At 45.7% G+C, this 21,836-nt stretch overlaps 1 protein-coding gene across 16 annotated transcripts in view; it reads right to left on the bottom strand.

Moving 5' to 3' along the window:
- Nucleotides 1–21,836, bottom strand: part of OTOF (otoferlin) — a 529,099-nt gene that overhangs the window by 465,845 nt on the left and 41,418 nt on the right. For all 16 annotated transcript variants that reach the window (XR_013276955.1, XM_077488986.1, XM_077488987.1 and 13 more), the window contains exon 2: nt 2,174–2,232. Coding sequence is in view for 15 of the 16 variants with exons in the window: in XM_077488986.1 (XP_077345112.1) it covers nt 2,174–2,232 (59 nt within the window). In the remaining variant the exon portion in view is untranslated. The remainder of the gene's footprint in view (nt 1–2,173; nt 2,233–21,836) is intronic.

Raw genomic sequence — 21,836 nt, 5'->3', positions numbered from 1 at the left:
CACGAGGAAACAATACAAACAGAACAGGATCATTTTTCATAGAGTACATAGTACAGCAGGCACATATCTGGAATGTGAAATGTGTAACAAATTCTTTAAGATTTATTACATGAAACACAGGAGAAGATCAAACTAAAGGTAATAAAGAATTAACACATGCATAGTATTTCCGATCAGGTATCCCATTGTTTGCACAATTTGATAGTGGGAGGAGCTGTGACAACAGTAATGGAGAACAGCATCAGCCTTTAGGTACAGGAAATCTAAATGGGCAAACACAGTTGCACAGAAAATATTACCAGTACTTTTTTGAACAAACAAGAAACAGAAGATCAGTATACAGTATCTCACAAAAGTGAGTACACCCCTCACAGTTTTGTAAATATTTTATTATATCTTTTCATGTGACAACACTGAAGAAATTACACTTTGCTACAATGTAAAGTAGTGAGTGTACAGCTTGTATAACAGTGTCAATTTGCTGTTCCCTCAAAATAGCTCAACACACAGCCATTAATGTCTAAACCGCTGGGATCAAAAGTGAGTACACCCCTAAGTCAAAATGTCCAAATTGGGCCCAATTATCCATTTTCCCTCCCTGGTGTCATGTGACTCGTTAATGTTACAAGGTCTCAGGTGTGAATGGGGAGCAGGTGTGTTAAATTTGGTGTTATCGCGCTCTCACTTTCTCATACTGGTCACTGGAAGTTCAACATGGCACCTCATGGGAAAGAACTCTCTGAGGATCTGAAAAAAAGAATTGTTTCTCTACATAAAGATGGCCTAGGCTAAAAGAAGATTGCCAAGACCCTGAAACTGAGCTGCAGCACGGTGGCCAAGACCATGCATTGGTTTAACAGGAGAGGTTCCACTCAGAACAGGCCTCGCCATGGTCGACCAAAGAAGTTGAGTGCATGTGCTCAGCGTCATATCCAGAGGTTGTCTTTTGGGAAATAGACGTATGAGTGCTGCCAGCATTGCTGCAGAGGTTGAAGGGGTGGATGCTCAGTCTAACAGTGCTAAAACGATACGCCACACACTGCATCAAATTGGTCTGCATGGCTGTTGTCCCAGAAGGAAGCCTCTTTTAAAGATGATGCACAACAGTTTGCTGAAGACAAGCAGACTGAGCACATGGATTACTGGAACCATGTCCTGTGGTCTGATGAGACCAAGATGAACTTATTTGGTTCAGATGGTGTCATCCGTGTGTGGTGGCAACCAGGTGAGGAGTACAAAGACAAGTGGGTCTTGCCTACAGTGAAGCATGGTAGTGTGACTGTCATGGTCTGGGGCTGCATGAGTGCTGCTGGCACTGGGGAGCTACAGTTCATTGAGGGAACCATGAATGGCAACATGTACTGTGACATACTGAAGCAGAGAATGATCCCCTCCCTTCGGAGACTGGGCCGCAGGGCAGTATTCCAACATGATAATGACCCCAAACACCTAGACGATCACTGCTTTGCTAAAGAAGCTGAGGGTAAAGGTGATGGACTGGCCAAGCATGTCTCTGGACCTAAACCCTATTGAGCATCTGTGGGGCATCCTCAAACTGAAGGTGGAGGAGCGCAAGGTCTCTAACATCCACCAGCTCCGTGAGGTTGTCATGGAAGAGTGGAAGAGGACTCCAGTGGCAACCTGTGAAGCTCTGGTGAACTCCATGCTCAAGAGGGTTAAGGCAGTGCTGGAAAATAATGGTGGCCACACAAAATATTGACACTTTGGGCCCAATTTGCATATTTTCACTTAGGGGTGTACTCACTTTTGTTGCCAGCAGTTTAGACATTAATAGCTGTGTGTTGAGTTATTTTGAGGGGACAGCAAATGTTTTTACACTGTTATACAAGCTGTACACTCCCTACTGTCACATGAAAAGATATAATACATACTGTATTTACAAAACATGTGAGGGGTGTACTCACTTTTGTGAGATACTGTATATATATTTTTAAAGCATTTTCCTCTTTTTATCTTTATTTTTTCTTTATTTTTTAATAATTTCTTCCTGGCAGAAGCTGTCCCCACTATTTGATCGCTAGGTAATTCACCTTCTTCCCTATGAAAGTATCATCCAGTAGACATTGCAAATGCTGTAATTGAGTGTATTGATTGGCTGGGAATGCAATAAAGAGATACTTTGCAGTTATTATTGAAGAATATAATCTCATACCTCATCAAACCTGGCCTCATCCTCACAGTTCTCCAGCACACGGGTGTAAAACGAGAGGCCTGAAACATAAGAGGAGACGTTTTATCAGAGTGTGAGAAGACTAATGAGATAACATGGTTATTAGGTAACACCACTTAGCCTGTTATGGGTTCAGAGTTGGAACACAATGGGCAACCCATATTTTGGGTCTCAAGTTCACTCAAGGTACACCAAACCTCTTAGAGAGTTGTGGCTAAAGACCCCCAGTAGACATTAGATGACATCCTCCGTTTTTTTTTTTTTTCACTTGGACCAGGAGACCATCTAATATTTATGGAAGTCTCATCAAATTTAAGCTCAACTCTGCAAGGGTTAAATGCTTGTTTAGGTCTAGGGGGCTTCTTACTTACCCGATCCTCCACTTCTCTATGCTGCTATACCGGTTCCCGCAGTGTCTCTTCCCCCATGCTCCAGTGGTCTAAGGTTCTGACATCATCAAGACCAATGGCTTGTATTGGACATGATGACACCAAGTCCACAGCCAGAGAGTAGGGGAGAAGCTCCTACCGAGGAGCAGAGGGCCTGGTAAGTAAAAGTACTGTTACTCCTCTTAGGTCTAAACAAGCAGTAACCCTTAGAGTGTGGGCCTAGTCCTACTGCTAGGGATAGTTTCCAAGTTTCCCTGAGTTGGACTTTATTGCCCACATAAAACACATAAAAACACTTGCTAAAGCCCAATTAAAAATTGCTGCCATGTCCTTTATAATATTCTTCAGTGATGGCTAACCATTCATATAAATCGTATACTGCACCCTATAAATTCATGTTCATTAGTAAACTGTAAATACTGGAGACCTCAAAGGGTTTCTATACTGTGAAAAACAATAATAATTCCACATTACATCTACGTTTATCTGTAATGAATGTAAGATGTAAAGCAGCAAGCTTCATTCATAAGTGTTCTTAGCACACGGGAGTTGAACATTTCTTCCAGAATAAGCACAATCCTAAAGTTCCAATATAAAGTCCACCAGGACTCTCATGCCGCGTACACACGATCGGACTGTCTGGAGGAATTGGTCCCGCAGACCAGAGTCCATCAGACAATTCAATCGTGTGTGGGCTCCAGCAGACTTTTCCTTCCCAAAAGTCCGGCGGACCTAGAAATAAGACTGGCTTCAAATTTGTCCGCCGGACGCGGCTTTTAGCAGACAATCCGTTCATCTGTGTGCTAGTCCGATGGACTAAAACCAATGCTAGGGCAGCTATTGGCTTCTGGCTACGAACTTCCTTATTCTACATCATTACATTCGAATCCATCTTACTTTTGGAGTGATCGTGTGTGGCCAAGTCCATTCATTTGAAAGTCCGGCGGACCTCAGCTGCAAAGTCCGACGGATTGTCCGCCAGACCAAGTCCGTCGAAAAGTCCGGTCGTGTGTACGCGGCATTAGTTCCCTTATATATATATATATATATATATGAACCTTGTTTGTATTAACCACTTGCCGCCCGCCATATAGCAAAATGACGGTGGCAAAGTGGCTGTAATATCCTGACCGGAAGTCATATGAAGTGATCAGGATATTAAGCCGCTGCGCGCCCCCGGGGGCGCCCATTGCGGCGATCGTTGTTGCGGGATGTCAGTCTGACACCCCGCAACTACGATCTCGGTAAAGAGTCTCTGACGGAGACTCTTTACCATGTGATCAGCCATGTCCAATCACGGCTGATTACAGTGTAAATAGGAAGAGCCGTTGATCGGCTTTTCCTCACTCGCGTCTGTTAGGCCGCGTACACACGGGCGGACTGTTCGCCCAACCTTGTCCGCTGAACAGTGTTTGGGCGGACAGTCCGCTCGTGTGTGGGGCTTCAGCGGACAGTTTCAGCGGACAGTTGGACGGACAAGGTCTTACGGAAATTCCGAAAAACTGTCCGCTGAAACAAGGTTTCAGCGGACTGTTCGCTCGTGTGTAGGCTTGTTCGGCCAACTAAGTCTCGCGCATGCTCAGAAAGGATTTTCACGCCGAAAGCTATAATGCAGTGTATAGGACGTCGTATTTTTCGTCCCGTCGTACGTGCCGTTCACGTCATCGCGCACGGTTTCAGCAAACTGTTCGTCCGTCGTGTGTGGCCATGTTCGTCCATGCTAAGTTTGAGCGGACTGTTTGCCGAAACTGTTGGACGGACAAAGTTGGGCGAACAGTCCGCGCGTGTGTACGCGGCCTTAGACGCGAGTAGAGGAGAGCCGATCGGCTGCTCCTCTGACGGGGGGGGTCTGTGCTAATCGATTATCAGCACAGCCCCCCTGAGTATGCCCACACTGGACCACCAAGGATGCCACCAGACCACCAGGGGATGCCCAGAAACAGGTATGCCCCCATAGACCACCATGGATGCCAGCCAGTGCCCATAATTATTATTATTATTATTATTATACAGGATTTATATAGTGCCGACAGTTTATGCAGCGCTTTACAACATTGGGGTAGACATTACAATACAATACAATTCAAGACAAGGGGAATCAGAGGGCCCTGCTCGTTAGAGCTTACAATCTAGGAGGGCATCACTGATTGCCATGCATTATTGTTTGGCACTGATTGGCATCCATCCCTACAATACTTTAAATTACAATGCCGCCTATCAGTGCCCATCCTAGCCGCCTATCAGTGCCCATCCATGCCCATCTGTGCCGCCTATCCATGCCCTTCCGTGCCGCCTATCCATACCCATCCGTGCCGTCCATCCGTGCCGCCTATCCATGCTCATCCGTGCCGCCTATCCATGCCCATCCGTGCCGCCTATCCATGCCCATTTGTGCCACCTATCCATGCAGCCCATCCATGCCAATCCATGCCACCTATCCATGACAATCCGTGCCACCTATCAGTGCCTATTTGTGCCACCTATCAGTGTCTGTGTCGCATATCCGTGCCACCTATCAGTGCCGCCTATCAGTGCCACTTCATTGGTGCCACCTCATCGGGGGCCTTATCAGTGCCCATCACTGCAGCCCCGTCAGTGCCCATCAGTGAAGGAGAAAACGTACTTATTTACAAAGTTTTGTAACTAAAACAAAAAAAACATGTTTTTTTTCAAGATTTTTGGTCTTTTTTTATTTGTTTAGCAGAAAATAAAAATCCCAGAGGCGATCAAATACCACCAAAAGAAAGCTCTATTTGTGGGAACAAAATGATAAAAAATTTAGTTTGGGTACAATGTAGCATGACCGCGCAATTGTCATTCAAAGTGCGACAGCACTGAAAGCTCAAAATTGGTCTGGGCAGGAAGGTGTATAAGTGCCCTGTATTGAAGTGGTTAATATACCCACAAAGGTCAATATAACAGAGTCATCCCCCCAATGTAATAAAATATGGTATAATATTACATTTGGTCCCAGCAAATGACTGTTCATATTTATTCATTAGGCTCCACAGGTACTCTAAACCACAAAAACATCCGAGCTTTAACTGCTCGACACCCAGGCCGATTCTGACATTCATTTTATACATGTAGAAATCATCTTTTTTTGCTACAAAATTACTTAGAACCCCCAAAACATTTTTTTATTTTTATTTTTTAACCACTTCCCACCCGGCCAATGTATATATACGGCGGGTGGGAGCCGCCTGCTCCTGATAGGACGTTCAGGAACGTCATTCAGGAGCAGCGGGATCGCGCGCGCGCGCGCCCGCGCAGCGGCGCGATCCCGATGTGCTCGTGTCACCCGGACACGGCACATCTCAGATCGGCAGGAGGGCTCTGTGATTGGCCCTCCTGATCACATGACGGCCGTGTCCAATCACGGCTGTCATGTGATGTAAACAAACAGCCGGTTGCTAGGCAATCGGCTCTCCTCTCCTCACACGGAAGTCACCGCTGAGAAGAGGAGAGCAGAACGCTGCAGCCGGCTGATGATCAGTGAGTATGGGCTGCTTTTCACAGCTTTTTACTCACTGATCATCAGTGTAGTGTAAACACACAACACACCACACAGTGAAAACACAGTCCCCACATATGTCCCCAAAACAGACATGTCCCCAAAACATACATGTACCCAAATAATAAAAACACATGTCCCTAATAATAAAAACATGTCCCCCACATATGTCCCACTAAAATCACATGTCCCAATGATTATCTGCACACATATGTACGTGATCACCTGCACACATATGTACATGATCATTTGCGTACATATGTCCGTGATCACACAAACCAATTATTATACACTTAACGGAATTTTTTTTACCAAAAACATGTAGCAGAATACATTTTGGCTTAAATTTATGACAAAATTTGATTTTATTGGATTTCTTTTCAAATAGAAAAAAGAAAATATTGTTTTTTTCCCAAATTTCCGCTTTTTTTGCGCTTATATCGCAAAAAAAAAAAAACGGAGTCGTGAATAAATAACACCAAAATAAAGCTCTATTTGTGCGAACAAAATGATAACAATTTCATTTGGGTACAGTGTAGCATGACCGCGCAATTGTCACTGAAAGCGCTAGAGCGCTGAAAGCTGAAAATTGGGCTGGGAAGGAAGGGGGTGAAAGTGCCCTGTATTGAAGTGGTTAAGCATAGGCCCTAGAGAATAAAATGGTGTGTGCTGCAATTTTTTTATATCACTTGGTATTTGCGCAGCAGTTTTTCCATTTTTTGGGGAAAAAATACATTTTAATTAAATTTGGTGCACAGAAACACAATATATTAACCATTTTTTGTAAAATATAAAAGAAGATGGTACACGATGAATAAATAAATGCCTTACATGTCACGCTTTAAAATTGTATACGCCCGTGGAAGGGTGCCAAGCTACAGTATCTTAAAATCTCCATAGTGAATGTTTTAACCACTTAAGGACCGAGCCTCTTTTTGAGTTTTGTTGTTTACAAGTTAAAAACTGTTTTTTTTTTTTTTGCTAGAAAATTACTTAGAACCCCCAAACATTATACATTTTTTTTTCTAACACCCTAGAGAATAAAATGGCAGTTGTTGCAATACTTTCTGTCACACCGTATTTGCACAACGGTCTTACAAGTGCACTTTTTTTGAAAAAATAAATAAATTTTTTTGAATTAAAATAAGACAACAGTAAAGATAGCCCAATTTTTTTTATATTGTGAAAGATAATGTTACGCCGAGTAAATTGATACCCAACAGGTCACGCTTCAAAATTGCAGACGCTCGTGGAATGGCGACAAACTTTTACCCTTAAAAATCTCCATAGGCGACATTTAAAAAATTCTACAGGTTGCATGTTTTGAGTTACAGAGGAAGTCTAGGGCTAGAATTATTGCTCTCACTCTACTGATTGCGGTGATACTTCACATGTGTCTTTTGAACACCGTTTTCATATGCGGGTGCTACTCATGTATGCGTTCGCTTCCGCTTTTTTTTTTAATCTTATTTATTTTACCTTTTATTTTTTATTTTTACACTGTTCTTTAAAAATAAATAAAAATTAATTGTGTTACTTTTATTCCTATTACAAGGAATGTAAACATCCCTTGTAATAGAAAAAAAAAGCATGACAGGACCTCTTAAATATGAGATCTGGGGTCAAATAGACTTCAGATCTCATATTTACACTAAAATGCAATTAAAAAAAAGAAGAAATTTTGTCATTAAAAAAAATGTAAAAAATGGACCATTAAAAGCTATGGTTCGGAAGTGACATTTTGACGTTGTTTCCACCCTGCAATGATATGGAGACGGGTACGGGCCATCTTCCCCTTACTTGTCTCCATTTCACACAAGGGACAACATCTGAGCGGCAGAGGGCACCGGAGCGCTGCAGGAGGGGGCGCCCTCTCCCTCCGCCGATAAAAGTGATCTCGCTGCGAATCCGCCGCAGAGACCACTATTATCGGAAACCGGACTGCCAGCCAAAGAAGAGGATACTGGGGTTATAGCAGCTTGCTGCTGCCATAACAACGATATTCCTCTTCAAAGTTAGGACGTATATCGGTGCACAGCGGTCCTGAAGTAGTTAAAAGCCTTTACGGTTTACCATTTTAGAGTTACACAGGAGATCTGGTGCTAGAATTATTGCTCTCACTCTGATGTTTGAGGGGATACCGCACATGTGTGATGTGAACACCATTTACATATGCGCGGGAAACCTACGTATGCGTTCGCCTTTGTGAGCAAGCATGAAGGGAACTTTACATTTTTTGAATTTTATTTTTCATATTATTTAAAAATAATTTTTAAACTGTATCTTTCATTTTTTTTATCACTTTTATTGCAGTCACAAAGAATGGACAACATTTGTGACTTGTGATAGAATGGACAGCGACAGGTACTCTTTAATGAGACATCTGGCATCTATAAGACTCCAGATCTCTCCCCTGCCCTTAAAAGCATCTGAATAAACAGAAATTGGTTTGATCAGATGCTTTCACAAGCCAATAACGCTTGTCGCTTCTAGTTTCTTATACCATAAAGATGATCGGGGACGTTCCGTACCTTGGGGACCTTCCGCAGACAGGACCACCAGCTTCAGTCCCAGGCTACAAGAAAAAGAACCGCTGCTCAAAGTGTATAAAGTTGAGGCTGATTGGAGTATCTTGCAGAGTGCTAGCCCCGACCCACCTCCGTAGGAAACTTGGAAAGAAGAAAGAAATGGCTGCACATCCAGAACTTCCGATTGCCTTTTATTTTGTTTCACAAAGAAAACACCAAAGACACCACTCTGTGATCATGTAGACGCATTTCATACATACATCTTGTGCTTAAGATTAAGCACAAGATTAAGATTATTTATAATATTTTGTTGCATGTTACACATTTTTTGCAATAGTATTCGTTTTGCTTAGATTGTACATCATTTGACATTTTTTATATAGTTTATCATCTATAGGGTAGCACTGCTCCACTTTCTTTCTATTACATGAAACACGAATGTTCTATCTGTAGCACCCTGGTGTTTAGGCAGGGTTGCTCCTAAAGTTACCTGCCAGGTGTATTTGCCTTGACCAATTGTTAGGGATCAATTGAGTTCACCCTAAGTCTAGAACTGCTGCACTTCTCTCTTCTGCCTCTAGGAGGACGGATAAGTGGCATTAGATAAGACAAGGGCAAAGCAAGAACAGAGTAGGAATATATTGGGTATCTCAGCCAATGAGCAGGGGTTTTCCTAAATCCCTTGGCCAGCTGGGAGAACCTATATATTTGGGTGGAGTCAGGTTATCAGTATTCTGTGTCACCTGGATGGCTGTCTGGGTGGACATGTGTTGTGCTGGCCGGGCTGCTAGACCGGAGTTTGGGCCTATTCCTGGGAACATCTGGCTGCTAGGCTGTCTGAGGGACTATCCAGAGGCAAGAGAGCAGCTTAGGGTTGGGATTGCGGCTTGCAGTCCAACCAGAAGTATTGGTTCTGCTGGCTGGATCACCTGTGGTGGTCGGAAGTAGAGGGGAAGCTGTCACCACTAAGGGACCAACCCCCATATTACCAGGGACCACAGTGAGTAGCTGAAGCAAGTACTGGAGCAGTATTTTCACCAACCGGGGATGGTGAAGAATTGGGAAACTTCAGCAGGTGCCAAGCCAGGGACCCAGTCAGTGGGGTGACGCTTGAGGAGTATCTGGAGTGCCAAGCCAGGGACCCAGCAGGGAAGCGGGGGTGACGCTTGAGGAAGATAACTGAGTGTGAAGATCAGAAGAGCTCAGGGGATCAAGTGGCAGTGGATCGGCAGGTCTAGTGAGAGAGAATGAGAGCTCAGGTCAAGTGAAGATCTACAAGAAGTGATTTTAGAGGAAGTACAGAAGTTTGTTACAACTTGTGTTAGAAACTGTTAAAAGACTGTTCCCATAAGAGACAACAATCCTACATATGCAGATGTGGTGTCTTGCTGGATGCCTTTCCCTGCATGGCTGTCTACTAGGGGTGCAATGGATAAAAAAATTCACGGATTGGATCGTTCCTCGGATCAGAGTCACGGATTGGATAATTTTTCGGATTAGCAAATAATTGAATCTGCAAAAACCTCTGAAAATTCCACCACCATATAGGCCTTACTGTAATATTGCATCCACCTCCATCAGACTGCCCTCACATCTCTCTAGGACCGGTCATCCACCTCCACAGAGCGCTCTCACATCTCTCTAGGACCGATCATCCACCTCCACCAGAGTGCCCTCACATCTCTCTAGGACCAGTCATTCACCTCCACCAGAGTGCCCTCACATCTCTCTAGGACCAGTCATCTACCTCCAGAGTGCCCTCATCTCTCTAGGACAGGTCATCAACCTGCACCAGAGTGCTCTCACATCTCTCTAGGACCAGTCATTCACCTCCATCAGACTGCCCTCACATCTCTCTAGGACCGGTCATCCACCTCCACCAGAGTGCCCTCACATCTCTCTAGGACCAGTCATTCACCTCCACCAGAGTGCCCTCACATCTCTCTAGGACCAGTCATTCACCTCCACCAGAGTGCCCTCACATCTCTCTAGGACAGGTCATCAACCTGCAGCAGAGTGCCTTCATTTCTCTTTCTTTCACATGGCAACAGTGGCCTGCTGTTTTTCCTGTGCATCAATGCATGCTGCATTGCGCAGACATGCCTTATCATGCATTGCTTGCTTTACTTTTTTTCCCATGGCAAACCAGTGCATATCAGTGCAATGCACCAGTGTAAACTGTTCCCATTTACATTCATTATTTTTACAGGTGGTTCTAGCTCTGGCATTCATTAAAAGAATGTACCACCACCTCTGGTGTGAATGGACCCTAAATGTAAAGCATTGGAATTACAAATTTCATTGCAAAAATGAGTAAATGAGTAAAAAAATGAGTAAATGCACACCGATCATTAGATCAGTTTCTGCAAATGTACTACAAAAGTTGGACTAGCCTTTAATTCAAGACTGAAACAACTTCAGGATTTATTAAAGTCAGCCTGTACCGTGGAATAAATAAATGTCTATAATGTGTGCAGCAGCGGCTGTGTAGTTGTCTTAGAGGGGAATAAAGGAAGGACTCCCATGGTATGGAATAACCCCCTTTGTGGATCAGTAATGGATGACATTCTTTTACTGCACAGTAAGTGACAATGACACAATGCTTAGTTTACAAAGCTCTCTCCTGACTATAAGCTGTGATTGGCTGCACACAAGATCAATGTGACACTTTCATTGATGCTAAAATTGCCACTGTTCTTCCCAAGCTGGTGATTCCTGCTTTTATTTGTGGAGAGGATCTGTCCCCATTACCGGCTATGAGATGGAATTACCGTCCTCCCGCTAACATCATCATTCCTCTCTATAACTACTTCTATTATCCGCAGTGTCTCTTCTAAGGGCCCCGGTGGCATACAGGGACCCACCCACGTCTGTTGTTATCTTTTTATTTTGCCTGGAGGTTATCAAACACAACAGGGTCCATTCACGCCTGTCTATTCTGGTGCACTGCGGCTACACTGCTAATGTGGGCGGCGTGTGCGGCGGCAGTAACTCACTCAGACAGGTGCAATGGAAAACTTGTATTGAAGTAATGCAATGACAGTTCACAACAACCTGGAGGGATGCATGCACAACCGTGTACACTCACGGTTTCCAACTATGTAAAGATGATAGGTATCAGCCAGGTTGACAGTGTCTGGAATGCAGCCTGGCCATCTGGTGCCCAAGCGGGAAGATACCCAAAGAGTTGAGACCCTAGGCCCTAGACTCTTCCTTGTCAGGAACCTTTCCATGCCGCTACCGCCACCGCCTAACAGGTGGAGTACCTGTCCCATCTCTACCAACTCACAAAAAGCACGCTAAAACCTGGGAGCCAGGGCCTTAAATAGGCTCTGGCTCACCCAAGATGGCTGCCAGAGTCTCATGGGGTGGCAACATCCAATTGGGTGCTTCCCCAGTGACCCAGGAAACCATAGAGGAACTGAATGCTTCTTGACTTCCTCTCAAAGGCTCATTACTAGAACCGAACAATTCTATATGTGATGTTGCTCTGGCAGTAAAGGGATTAAACGAAACATGAGCTGATTCTGATGCCCTCTTTATGAAAACCCTAGCTGCCTCTGTCTTGAGTCTCTGAGTCACTGGCACTCAACAATACAGTATGCAGCCAGTGATAACAGAGTTAAAGCTAACTCCGATCTCAGCCTCCTCTAGATGGTCAGTCCTCTCGATTCAGAGTTCTTCCCATGGTATGTCTTGCATTTAAAAAAATATATATAAATACTTTCTTCCAAAGTCATCAGGATGGTCTCATAACATTCTGGGCCTTCTCCTAGTGGTGGGTGGTCCCAAGGTGCAGAGAGTGATGCTGACTTCTTCAATAAGTTGCAGATAGAGTGTGATGTGGTGGTGCCCCCTTGGGAGGATGGAGGGAAACGCATTAGTAGCCATAACAACAGTTTGGCTTTGAATGCTGCATCCTTCTGATTTACACCAAAGTTATAGTGACTGTCAAGGTGATGGTTTGGAGGACTTGTATGTGGATGTCTAGCAGCTCACGTATGGTTGCCACCTCATCCCTTTAAACCTGAACAAATATTAATTACACAGGTTCTGTGGCTGATTAAGGTGGTAATTAAACTGACTTGGTGCCTTATCTGCATTTAATTAGCCTCAGAACCTGTGTAATTCAAAGGTGTTCGGGTTTAAAGGGATGAGGTGGTAACTCTAAGCTCACGGCCATGGGGAGCCTGCTCCTACAGCCTGGGGAGAGTAGAGATATTGAGGTTGCAGCAGAATGCAATTCTTTATTACAGTTACATAGCTAATCAGCTTGAAAAAAAAACAGAAGAAAGACCATCTACAACCAAAAATAAATAAAAATACAATCCCATATACACAATCCTTCACCCACAGTTGATCCAAAGGAAGGAGAAAAACCCCAGCAAAGCATGATCCAATTTTCTCCAGCCAGGGAAAAAATTCATTACTGATCCCCCGAGAGGCTATCAGATTTTCCCTGGATCAACTTTACCTATAAATGTTAGTACCCAGTTATATTATGTACATTTAGGAAAGGATCCAGGCCTTTTTTAAAGAAATCTACTGAGCTGGCCAGAACCACCTCTGGAGGGAGCCTATTCCACATTGTCACAGCTCTTACTGTGAAGAAACCTTTCCATATTTAGAGATTAAATTGTTTTTCCTCTATACATAAAGAGTGCACCCTTGTACTCTGTGATGACCTTAAAGCGGAGGTCTGACACATTTTTTTTTTTTTTTAAGTCAGCAGCTCCAAATACTGCAGCTGCTGACTTTTAAAATATGGGCACTTACCTGTCCAGTTCACCCGCGATGTCGGCACCCGAAGCCGATCTGTCACTCGGCTCTCAGGTGCTGCCGCCTCCATCTTCGGTAAGGGAATCAGGAAGTGAAGCTTTGCGGCTTTGCTTCCCAGTTCCCTACTGCGCATGCTGCGCGAGTCGCGTTGCGCAATCCGGATGTTCCCTGCTGTCTCTGGGACCCAGGTGTATCCCAGCACACAGTGGGGGAAGAGGCGTGGACTCCTGCGGGAGTCTATGCCTGGAAGTGGGTACAAATTCCTGTATTATACAGGTAACTGCACCCCCCCCCCCCCGAAAGGTGCCAAATGTTCTTCTAATCTTTTCTCATGGCTGAACTCCTCCATAGCTCTTATCAGTCTGGTTGCCCTTCTCTTCACTTTCTCCAGTTCCCCAATATCCTTTTTGAGAACTGGTGCCCAAAAAATAAAAATTATAGTTGGGCAAATCTGATCTGCACCTTTATTCTGGGCCAGTGACTGAAAAAGTACAGAAGCCAAAGAATTGTAATGACAGCTATCCAACTAGCATTCATTAGAGGTAGGTCAACACTGGAAGCCTCCAAAACACTCTATTGATGGGTTTCATTCACCGGTGTTACATTTCTTCTATTGGCCCACAAAATTGCTATTAGTTACAGCAGAAAATAGCTTTATGTAAGAAAGCTTGTAATATCCACATATAAAAAAATAATACTACATAGCCAATTCCAACTCGAGCAGTATACAACATGGCAACAGACACAGATACATAGTAGACATAAATATATCAGAAAAAAAAGTATATGCAAAGCTTTTCCTCCATCAAAATTTTATCTAAAAGTATTTCTGTGTGCATAGAGAAAAATTGAATGTTCTCAGGCTATATTTTGTGCAGATCAAACATATGAATTGGGAGATTACTACACATTATGGGCCACTAGGTTGCGCTGAGGAGCATACTCGTTTTCTATGGTTGTCAGCACCATCTACTGGCAATAATGAGGTGTTTTCCACATTCACACATTCAAAGAGTAGAGAATATAGCTAGAAAATATTTAATTTTACCCCATTTGTACAAAACAAATTTACATAAAGATATGATGGACCATCATCTGGTGATTTTTACAAAAAAATACCTTGTAACACCTGCGATCTATGAGATAGGATCTATAAACTTTTCACTCATATATGCTTTTTATTGATGTTATAAGCATTTATAAGTGCCTATAAGGATACTTTTGGTGTGAAACATATGTTGGTGATGGTTACAGCAGTTTGGCTACTCTAAGGAAAAGACTGTACAATATTGAATATTGCAAAACACAAATTCTGACGGAGATTATTTCATCAGTAAACACAGAGATGGTCTCGGGGCTGAATGACAAATCATATTATGCAATAACAGGACGGAGGGGAGAAGTGCCTATGGGCACCACCTATACTAACGATTCATTAACATTCTCTTGTCTATCAGCATTTCCTGCAGTGAGACTAATGAGGCTGCGCATAGTTCTGACAGTTAAGCTGGCCATACACGCTTATGTTTTGTTTTGTTTTTTTAATTCAGCCTTCGAGCTGAAGACATTTTTTTTTTCTAAATAGATCCTACTGCTATCTCTGAAAAAGTTTAAAATCAACCATACTGTTCAAGTAGGAATGGGTACATTCCATCCACACCCCTCGCTGATGCATTTTACATCCTAAAGCTAGCTATAAACCCGTAGATTTTTTATTTTATTTTAATTTTTTCCTCAAAATTGTCATTGTAATAGGTTATTTCTCTCACATGGCATGTGTATACCACAAATAATGCCCCAAAATAAATTCTGCTACTCCTCCAGAGTATTACGAAACCACATGTGTGGGACATTTTCACAGCCTGTCCACATAGAGAGGCCCAACATGCAGGGAGCGCCATCACGTGTTCTAGGATAAATTACACATCTAACTTGTTGCCTACCTATTACTAGGGATGAGCCGAACACCCCCCGGTTCGGTTCGCACCAGAACTTTCGAACGGACCCCAAATTCGTACGAACTTTAGAACCCCATTGAAGTCTATGGGACTCGAACGTTTGAAATTAAAAGTGCTAATTTTAACGGCTAATATGCAAGATACTGTCCTAAAAAGGGTTTGGGGACCTGGCTCCTGCCCCAGGGGACATGGGTCAATGCCTAAAATGTTTTTAAAAATGGCCGTTTTGGCGGGAGCACTGATTTTAATGACGATTAAAGTAAAAAAAAAAGTGAAATATTCCTTTAAATATGGTGCCTGGGGGGTGTCTGTAGTATGGCTGTGAAGTGCCACGTGTTTCCCATGTTTAGAACAGTCCCTGCACAAAATGACATTAAACGGAAATAACATCATTTAAAACTGCTTGCGGTTTTAATGTTATATCTGGTTCCTGCAATATGGTTGAAAATCATTGAGAAAAATGGCATGGGTAGCCCTCCCTGCCCATTACCAGCCCCTTTGGGTCTTGTACGCATATTAAGGGGAACCCCGTACCCATATTAAAAAAAGGAAATGCGTGTGGCCCCCAGGCCCTATATACTCAGAACAGCAGTATACAGGCGGTGCAAACAAGACAGGGACTGTGTAGGTTTGTTGTGTTAAGTTGAATCTGTTTGTAATTTTCAACTGGTACATTTTTAAAGTGTAGCTCCAGTCAAAAAAACTATTTTTAAGCTTTTTGGAAAACATAGGGAAGGGTTATCACCCCTGTATAATTTGTTTTGTCGTCCATCTTTTTTCATCTCACTTGCTGTTGTCTCCTTCAAACAAGGTGTTGGTTTTGCCACAACATTGTAAGCCCTCAAAGTGACTCTTGGTGGGCGCTGGAGCGCCCTGCTGTGAACGATTATATCAAGAATTGTAATTACATGCCATTGTTGAACAGTGGTAGAAAAATTGACCTTTGGTGGTTGTGGTGCTGGTGCCACAACACTATAAGTCCTCACAGTTACTCTGGGTGGGCACAGGAACGGGCCCTCCTGTGAAATATTATATTAAGAATTGTAATTACATGTCCCTGTTAAACAGGGGCAGAAAAATTGGGCCTTAGGCACTGCTGCTGGTGCCACGACACTGCAACCTCTCCCATATACTCTAGTTTTATTGCAGGAATTAGCCCTGCTGCAAAGCATTGCATCAAAAATTGTACTTAAACGCCCCTGTTAAACAGGGGCAGAAAAACTGGGCCTTAGGCACTGGTGCTGGTGCCACCACACTGCAACCTCTCCCATATACTCTAGTTTTATTGCAGGAATTAGCCCTGCTGCAAAGCATTGCATCAAAAATTGTAATTAAACGCCCCTGTTAAACAGGGGCAGAAAAATTGGGCTGATGGCATCACCCAGAACCAGAAATGTTCTTCCAACATATCAGCGGAGGAGAAAGAGGATAGACAATCAACATAACAGGACAGTCACTCAGCATCAGCATAGGCAGTCTTGAAGGGATGTGATATTTCAAAAAAAATTATTCGGTTACATCAGCTTCAGGTGCTTGGTAGCTGTGGGTGATCCAAGACTGATTCATCTTGATGAAGGTCAATCGATCAACTGATTCGGTGGACAGGCGCACCCTGTGATCGGTAACAAAGCCACCAGCAGCACTGAAGATGCATTCCGAAAGAACGCTGGATGCAGGACAGGCCAGTAGCTCAATTGCATACTGTGCAAGCTCTGGCCAGTGATCCATCCTCAAGACCCAGTAAGCCAGAGGATTTTCAGTGGGAAAGGTGTCCAAGTCTGACCTTGCACCTAGGTATTCCTGCACCATGTAAATCAGACGCTGGCGATGGGTGCTGGAACCGATCATACCTTGGGGCTGCGGACTAAAAGATTGTCTGAAAGCATCAGTCAGACGGCCATCTTCTCCACCGCTCCTTCTGACCGATGCCTCAGCAACACGTTGTCCAGGACCAGGAGTTTGTAACCTCCCAGTCTCTGGGAACGCGTTGCACAGACCTTTCTGCAAGGCCTCCAGGAGATGTCTCATTCTCTGCTCCCTCTGCAATGGCAAGATAAGGTCGGCAACCTTACCCTTGTACCATGGATCAAGGAGAGTGGCCAGCCAGTAATGGTCCCTCTCCTTGATCCGAAGAATACGAGGATCCTTCCGCAGGTTTGCAGGATCAGGGAGGCCATGCAGCGTAGGTTAGCTGAGGCATTCGGTCCAGAGTCCTCTGGGTTACTAAGGACAACGTGATCCGCAGCTACCTGCTCCCAGCCACGTACAAGTCCACGTGTTTCTTGGGACTGTAAATCATCCCTACAAGGCTGCTGCTGCTGATGCTGAGTGCCAGCCTCCACCTCCATGCTGACACAATCATCCTCCTCCTCCTCTTCCTCATCCTCTTCCTGTGTGATGGGTGGCACAGCAGGAACACTGTCTGGATAAAGGGGGCCTTGAGAGGCAAGGAAGTCCTCCTCTTCCTGCCTCTGTTCTGCCTCAAGTGCCCTGTCCATTATTCCACGCAGCGTATGCTCCAAGAGGTGGACAAGAGGTACAGTGTCACTGATGCATGCACTGTCACTGCTCACCATCCTTGTGGCCTCCTCAAACGGTGACAGGACAGTGCATGCATCCCTGATCATGCCCCACTGGCGTGGTGAGAAAAAACCGAGCTCCCCTGACCCTGTCCTGGTGCCGTAGTCGCACAGGTACTCATTGATGGCCCTCTGCTGTGTGTGCAGCCGCTGCAGCATGGCCAACGTTGAGTTCCACCTGGTGGGCATGTCACATATAAGGCGGTTCTTGGGCAGGTTCAACTCCTTTTGGAGCTCAGCCAGCCGAGCACAGGCATTAAATGATTGGCAGAAATGCACACAGACTTTCCTGGCCTGTTTCAGGACATCCTGTAAGCCGGGGTACCTGCCCAAGAACCGCTGCACCACCAGGTTAAGGACGTGAGCTACACAGGGCACATGGGTCAGTTGCCCCTGTCGGAGGGCGGAGAGGAGGTTGGTGCCATTGTCGCAAACCACCATTCCTGGCTTAAGCTGGCGTGGCGTCAACCACCTCTCGGCCTGCCCCTGCAGAGCTGACAAAACATCCGCCCCAGTGTGGCTCCTGTCCCCCAAACAAACCAGCGCAAGCACGGCATGGCATTGTTTTGCCTGCGTACTTGCGTAGCCCCTGGAACGCCTACGGAGCACCGCTGGTTCTGAGGACAGAGCACTGGAAGAGGCCATGGAGGAAGAAGAAGAGGAGGGGGTGGAGGAGAGAGGTATGTCACAACCAATAGTAGCATTTTGGAGGCGTGGTGGCGGAACAACCTCCAACACTACTGTACCTTGTCCTGCATCCTTCCCAGCTGCCAGAAGAGTGACCCAATGGGCCGTGAGAGACAGGTAACGTCCCTGTCCATGCCTGCTGGACCATGAGTCAGCGGTAATATGCACCTTACTGCTGACTGCCCTGTCCAGCGAGGCAAGGACATTGCCTTCCACATGCCGGTAGAGAGCCGGAATCGCCTTCCGTGAGAAAAAGTGGCGTTTGGGAACCTGCCACTGAGGAACCGCACATTGTACAAACTCACGGAAGGGGGCCGAGTCTACCAACTGAAAAGGCAGCAGTTGAAGTGCTAGCAATTTAGCCAAGCTAGCATTCAACCGCTGGGCATATGGATGGCTGGGAGTAAACTTCTTTCGCCGGTCCAGCAGCTGAGGCAGGGACATTTGCCTACTATAATCGGACGTGGGTGTACTGCTAGCAGAGTGCCCGGAAGCACTTGGCTGTGACACACCTAATTCTACACCTTCATTCCTCTCAGAGCAGGTTTCAGGGAGGACTGAAGGTCTAGTGGGGTTGGAGATGCCAGCTGATGAGGAGCAAGGAGAGGTCCGCTTTGTTCTTTGGTGTGGGTCTTTGAGGTACGCTTGCCAACGAGCTGCATGGCAGGTCAACATATGTCTGGGCAAGCATGTGGTGCCCAAGCGGCTGATGTTTTGGCCACGCGAGATACGCTTGAGACATATGTTGCAAATAGCAGCGGTGCCATCTGATGCACTCGTCTCAAAAAAGGCCCACACCAAAGAACTTTTAGAATAACGCGCAGAGGCAGCGCCCTGCACAGGCGGAGCTCTGCGGTGTGATTCAGTCGGTGTGCTGCCCCTAAGCTGGCCCCCGGAGGGCATCCTGCCTCGTTGGACATGTGCCTCCTCCTCCTCTCTCCTACCAGGCACCCACGTGGAGTCAGTGCCCTCATCATCCCCTCCCTCTTCATCGCTGTAGCAAAGCTGGCAATATGCTGCAGCTTGTGAAACATGACTGCCAGATTGCTGTCCTTCTTGAGCATCCCCTCTCTCTGCATTCACGCTACTGCCTTCCTCTAGCTGAGTGTCATCATCAGAGCCTACAAAACACTGGGCATCCTCCTGGAGCATGTACCCAACACTGTGCTCAAAGAGTTCAGGAGACTCCTCAGGAGGACGTGGTGGGTCTAGGGAAGAAGTCACTGATAATGACATTGAGACGGGGGAAGACGATGCGTTGGCAGCTGCTTTGCTAGTACCCTGAGACTGGGTGAGAGAGGATGAGGAGGATGAAGAGGGCTTGGTCATCCACTCTACCAAGTCATTGGCATGTTGCGGTTCAACATGTCCAGCTGCCGAAAAGAAGGACAAGCGTGTCCCATGGCCACGTGCTGATGACAATGCACCGCGTCCACGACCAGCACTGTTGTCTCTAGACACAGAGCCTGCTTGCCCTCTTTTATCGGCTCGCGCCTGTCTGCCTCTCCTTGCTGGCCTTCCAGACATGGTAATGGCCTGAAGGGAGTTGGGTAAAACAGCAGTTGGGTAGTGTATATTGTGCTGGAGGCACACAACACCCACTAACTCCTGCAGATGCCTTTATTATAGAACACCAGAGATAAAGGGGTATACTGTAATGGAGTCACACAACACCCACTAAGCCCTGCAGATGGCTCTATTAGAGAACACCAATAAAGGGTAGATACAGGTGTATATTGTGCTGGAGGCACAAAACACCCACTAACTCCTGCAGATGCCTTTATTATAGAACACCAGAGATAAAGGGGTATATACAGATGTATACCGTGCTGTGCTGGAGGCACACACAACTTCCAATAACTCCTGCAGATGGCAAGTGGGCTCAAATAGAGAAGAGCTATGTAGGTGGATATAGCGGTGTGTACTGGGTACAGAGCACGCAGACAGCACGCACAAGCTCCTAACACTACTGACTGCAAGCTCTATTATAAAAGATAGATCACTAGCTATATAGGTGAGGTGAATATAGCGGTGTATACTGCGGTCAGGGCACGCAGACAACAGGCACTACAGAAGAGCAAGATCGAAAATCGGCCGATAACGATCGGTGTATACTGTGTTGAAGGTACACAGAACACCCACTAACTGCTTCAGACGCCAACACACTACACAAGGCCGCCGCGTTGGCGGCCTTATATAGTGTGGGGTGTGTACTACACAGCCTGAGCTATGATTGGCCACAGGCAAGTGTGATTGGCCAAGCATGCGGGGTCACAGTGCATGCTTGGCCAATCATGAGCCAGCAATGCACTGCGATGACGCAGTGCATTGTGGGCCGTGAGCGCCACACGAATTTGGCGCGAACGGCCCATAACGTTCGGAATTCGCCGAACGGGCGAACAGCCGATGTTCGAGTCGAACGTATGTTCGACTCGAACACGAAGCTCATCCCTACCTATTACACTTTTGAAGGCCCTGGAGCACCAGGACAATGACATGTGACACCGACGTGGCACTGATGACAGATGGCACTGATACGTGGCACTGATGACAGATGCCACTAATACGTGGCACTGATGACACGTGACACTGACAGATGCCACTAATATGTGGCATTGATGACAGATGGCACTTATAAGTGGCACTGATGACACGTGGCACTGATGACACATGGCACTAATACGTGGCACTGATGACACATGGAACTAATATGTGGCACTGATCACAGGTGGCACTGATGACAGATGCCACTTATACGTGGCACTGGGGATAGATGGCACTGAGGACAGGTGGCACTGGGGACAGGTGGCACTGATGACAGATGGCACTGGGGACAGAGGGCACTGATGACAGGTGGCACTGGGGACAGATGGCACTGATGACAGGTGGCAGATGGCACTGACAGGTGGCAGTGGGGGCAGATGGCAGTGGGGGCAGTGGGGACAGGTGGCAGTGGGGACAGATTGGCACTGTATTTTTATTTTATTTTATTTATTTTTAATTTTTTTACACTGACCGCTGCAGAGATGCAGCGGTTCATCTCTCCCTCCTCACACGCTGTCTGTGTGAGGAGGGAGAGCCGGCGATGAGAGATGATCTTATATGTTTACATATGAGATCATCTCTCATTGGGCACGCCGATCACGCTGTAAACGGCCGCTGTGATTGGCCGTTTACAGCGATCTGTGACTGGCTGTGTCCGGGGGACACG

The sequence above is a fragment of the Lithobates pipiens genome, unplaced genomic scaffold (genome assembly GCF_037356315.1).
Source record: "Lithobates pipiens isolate NorthernLeopardFrog02 unplaced genomic scaffold, aLitPip1_a1.2 Scaffold_18, whole genome shotgun sequence".
Classification (NCBI taxonomy): domain Eukaryota; kingdom Metazoa; phylum Chordata; class Amphibia; order Anura; family Ranidae; genus Lithobates; species Lithobates pipiens.
This window is presented reverse-complemented; position numbering and strand designations above follow the sequence as displayed.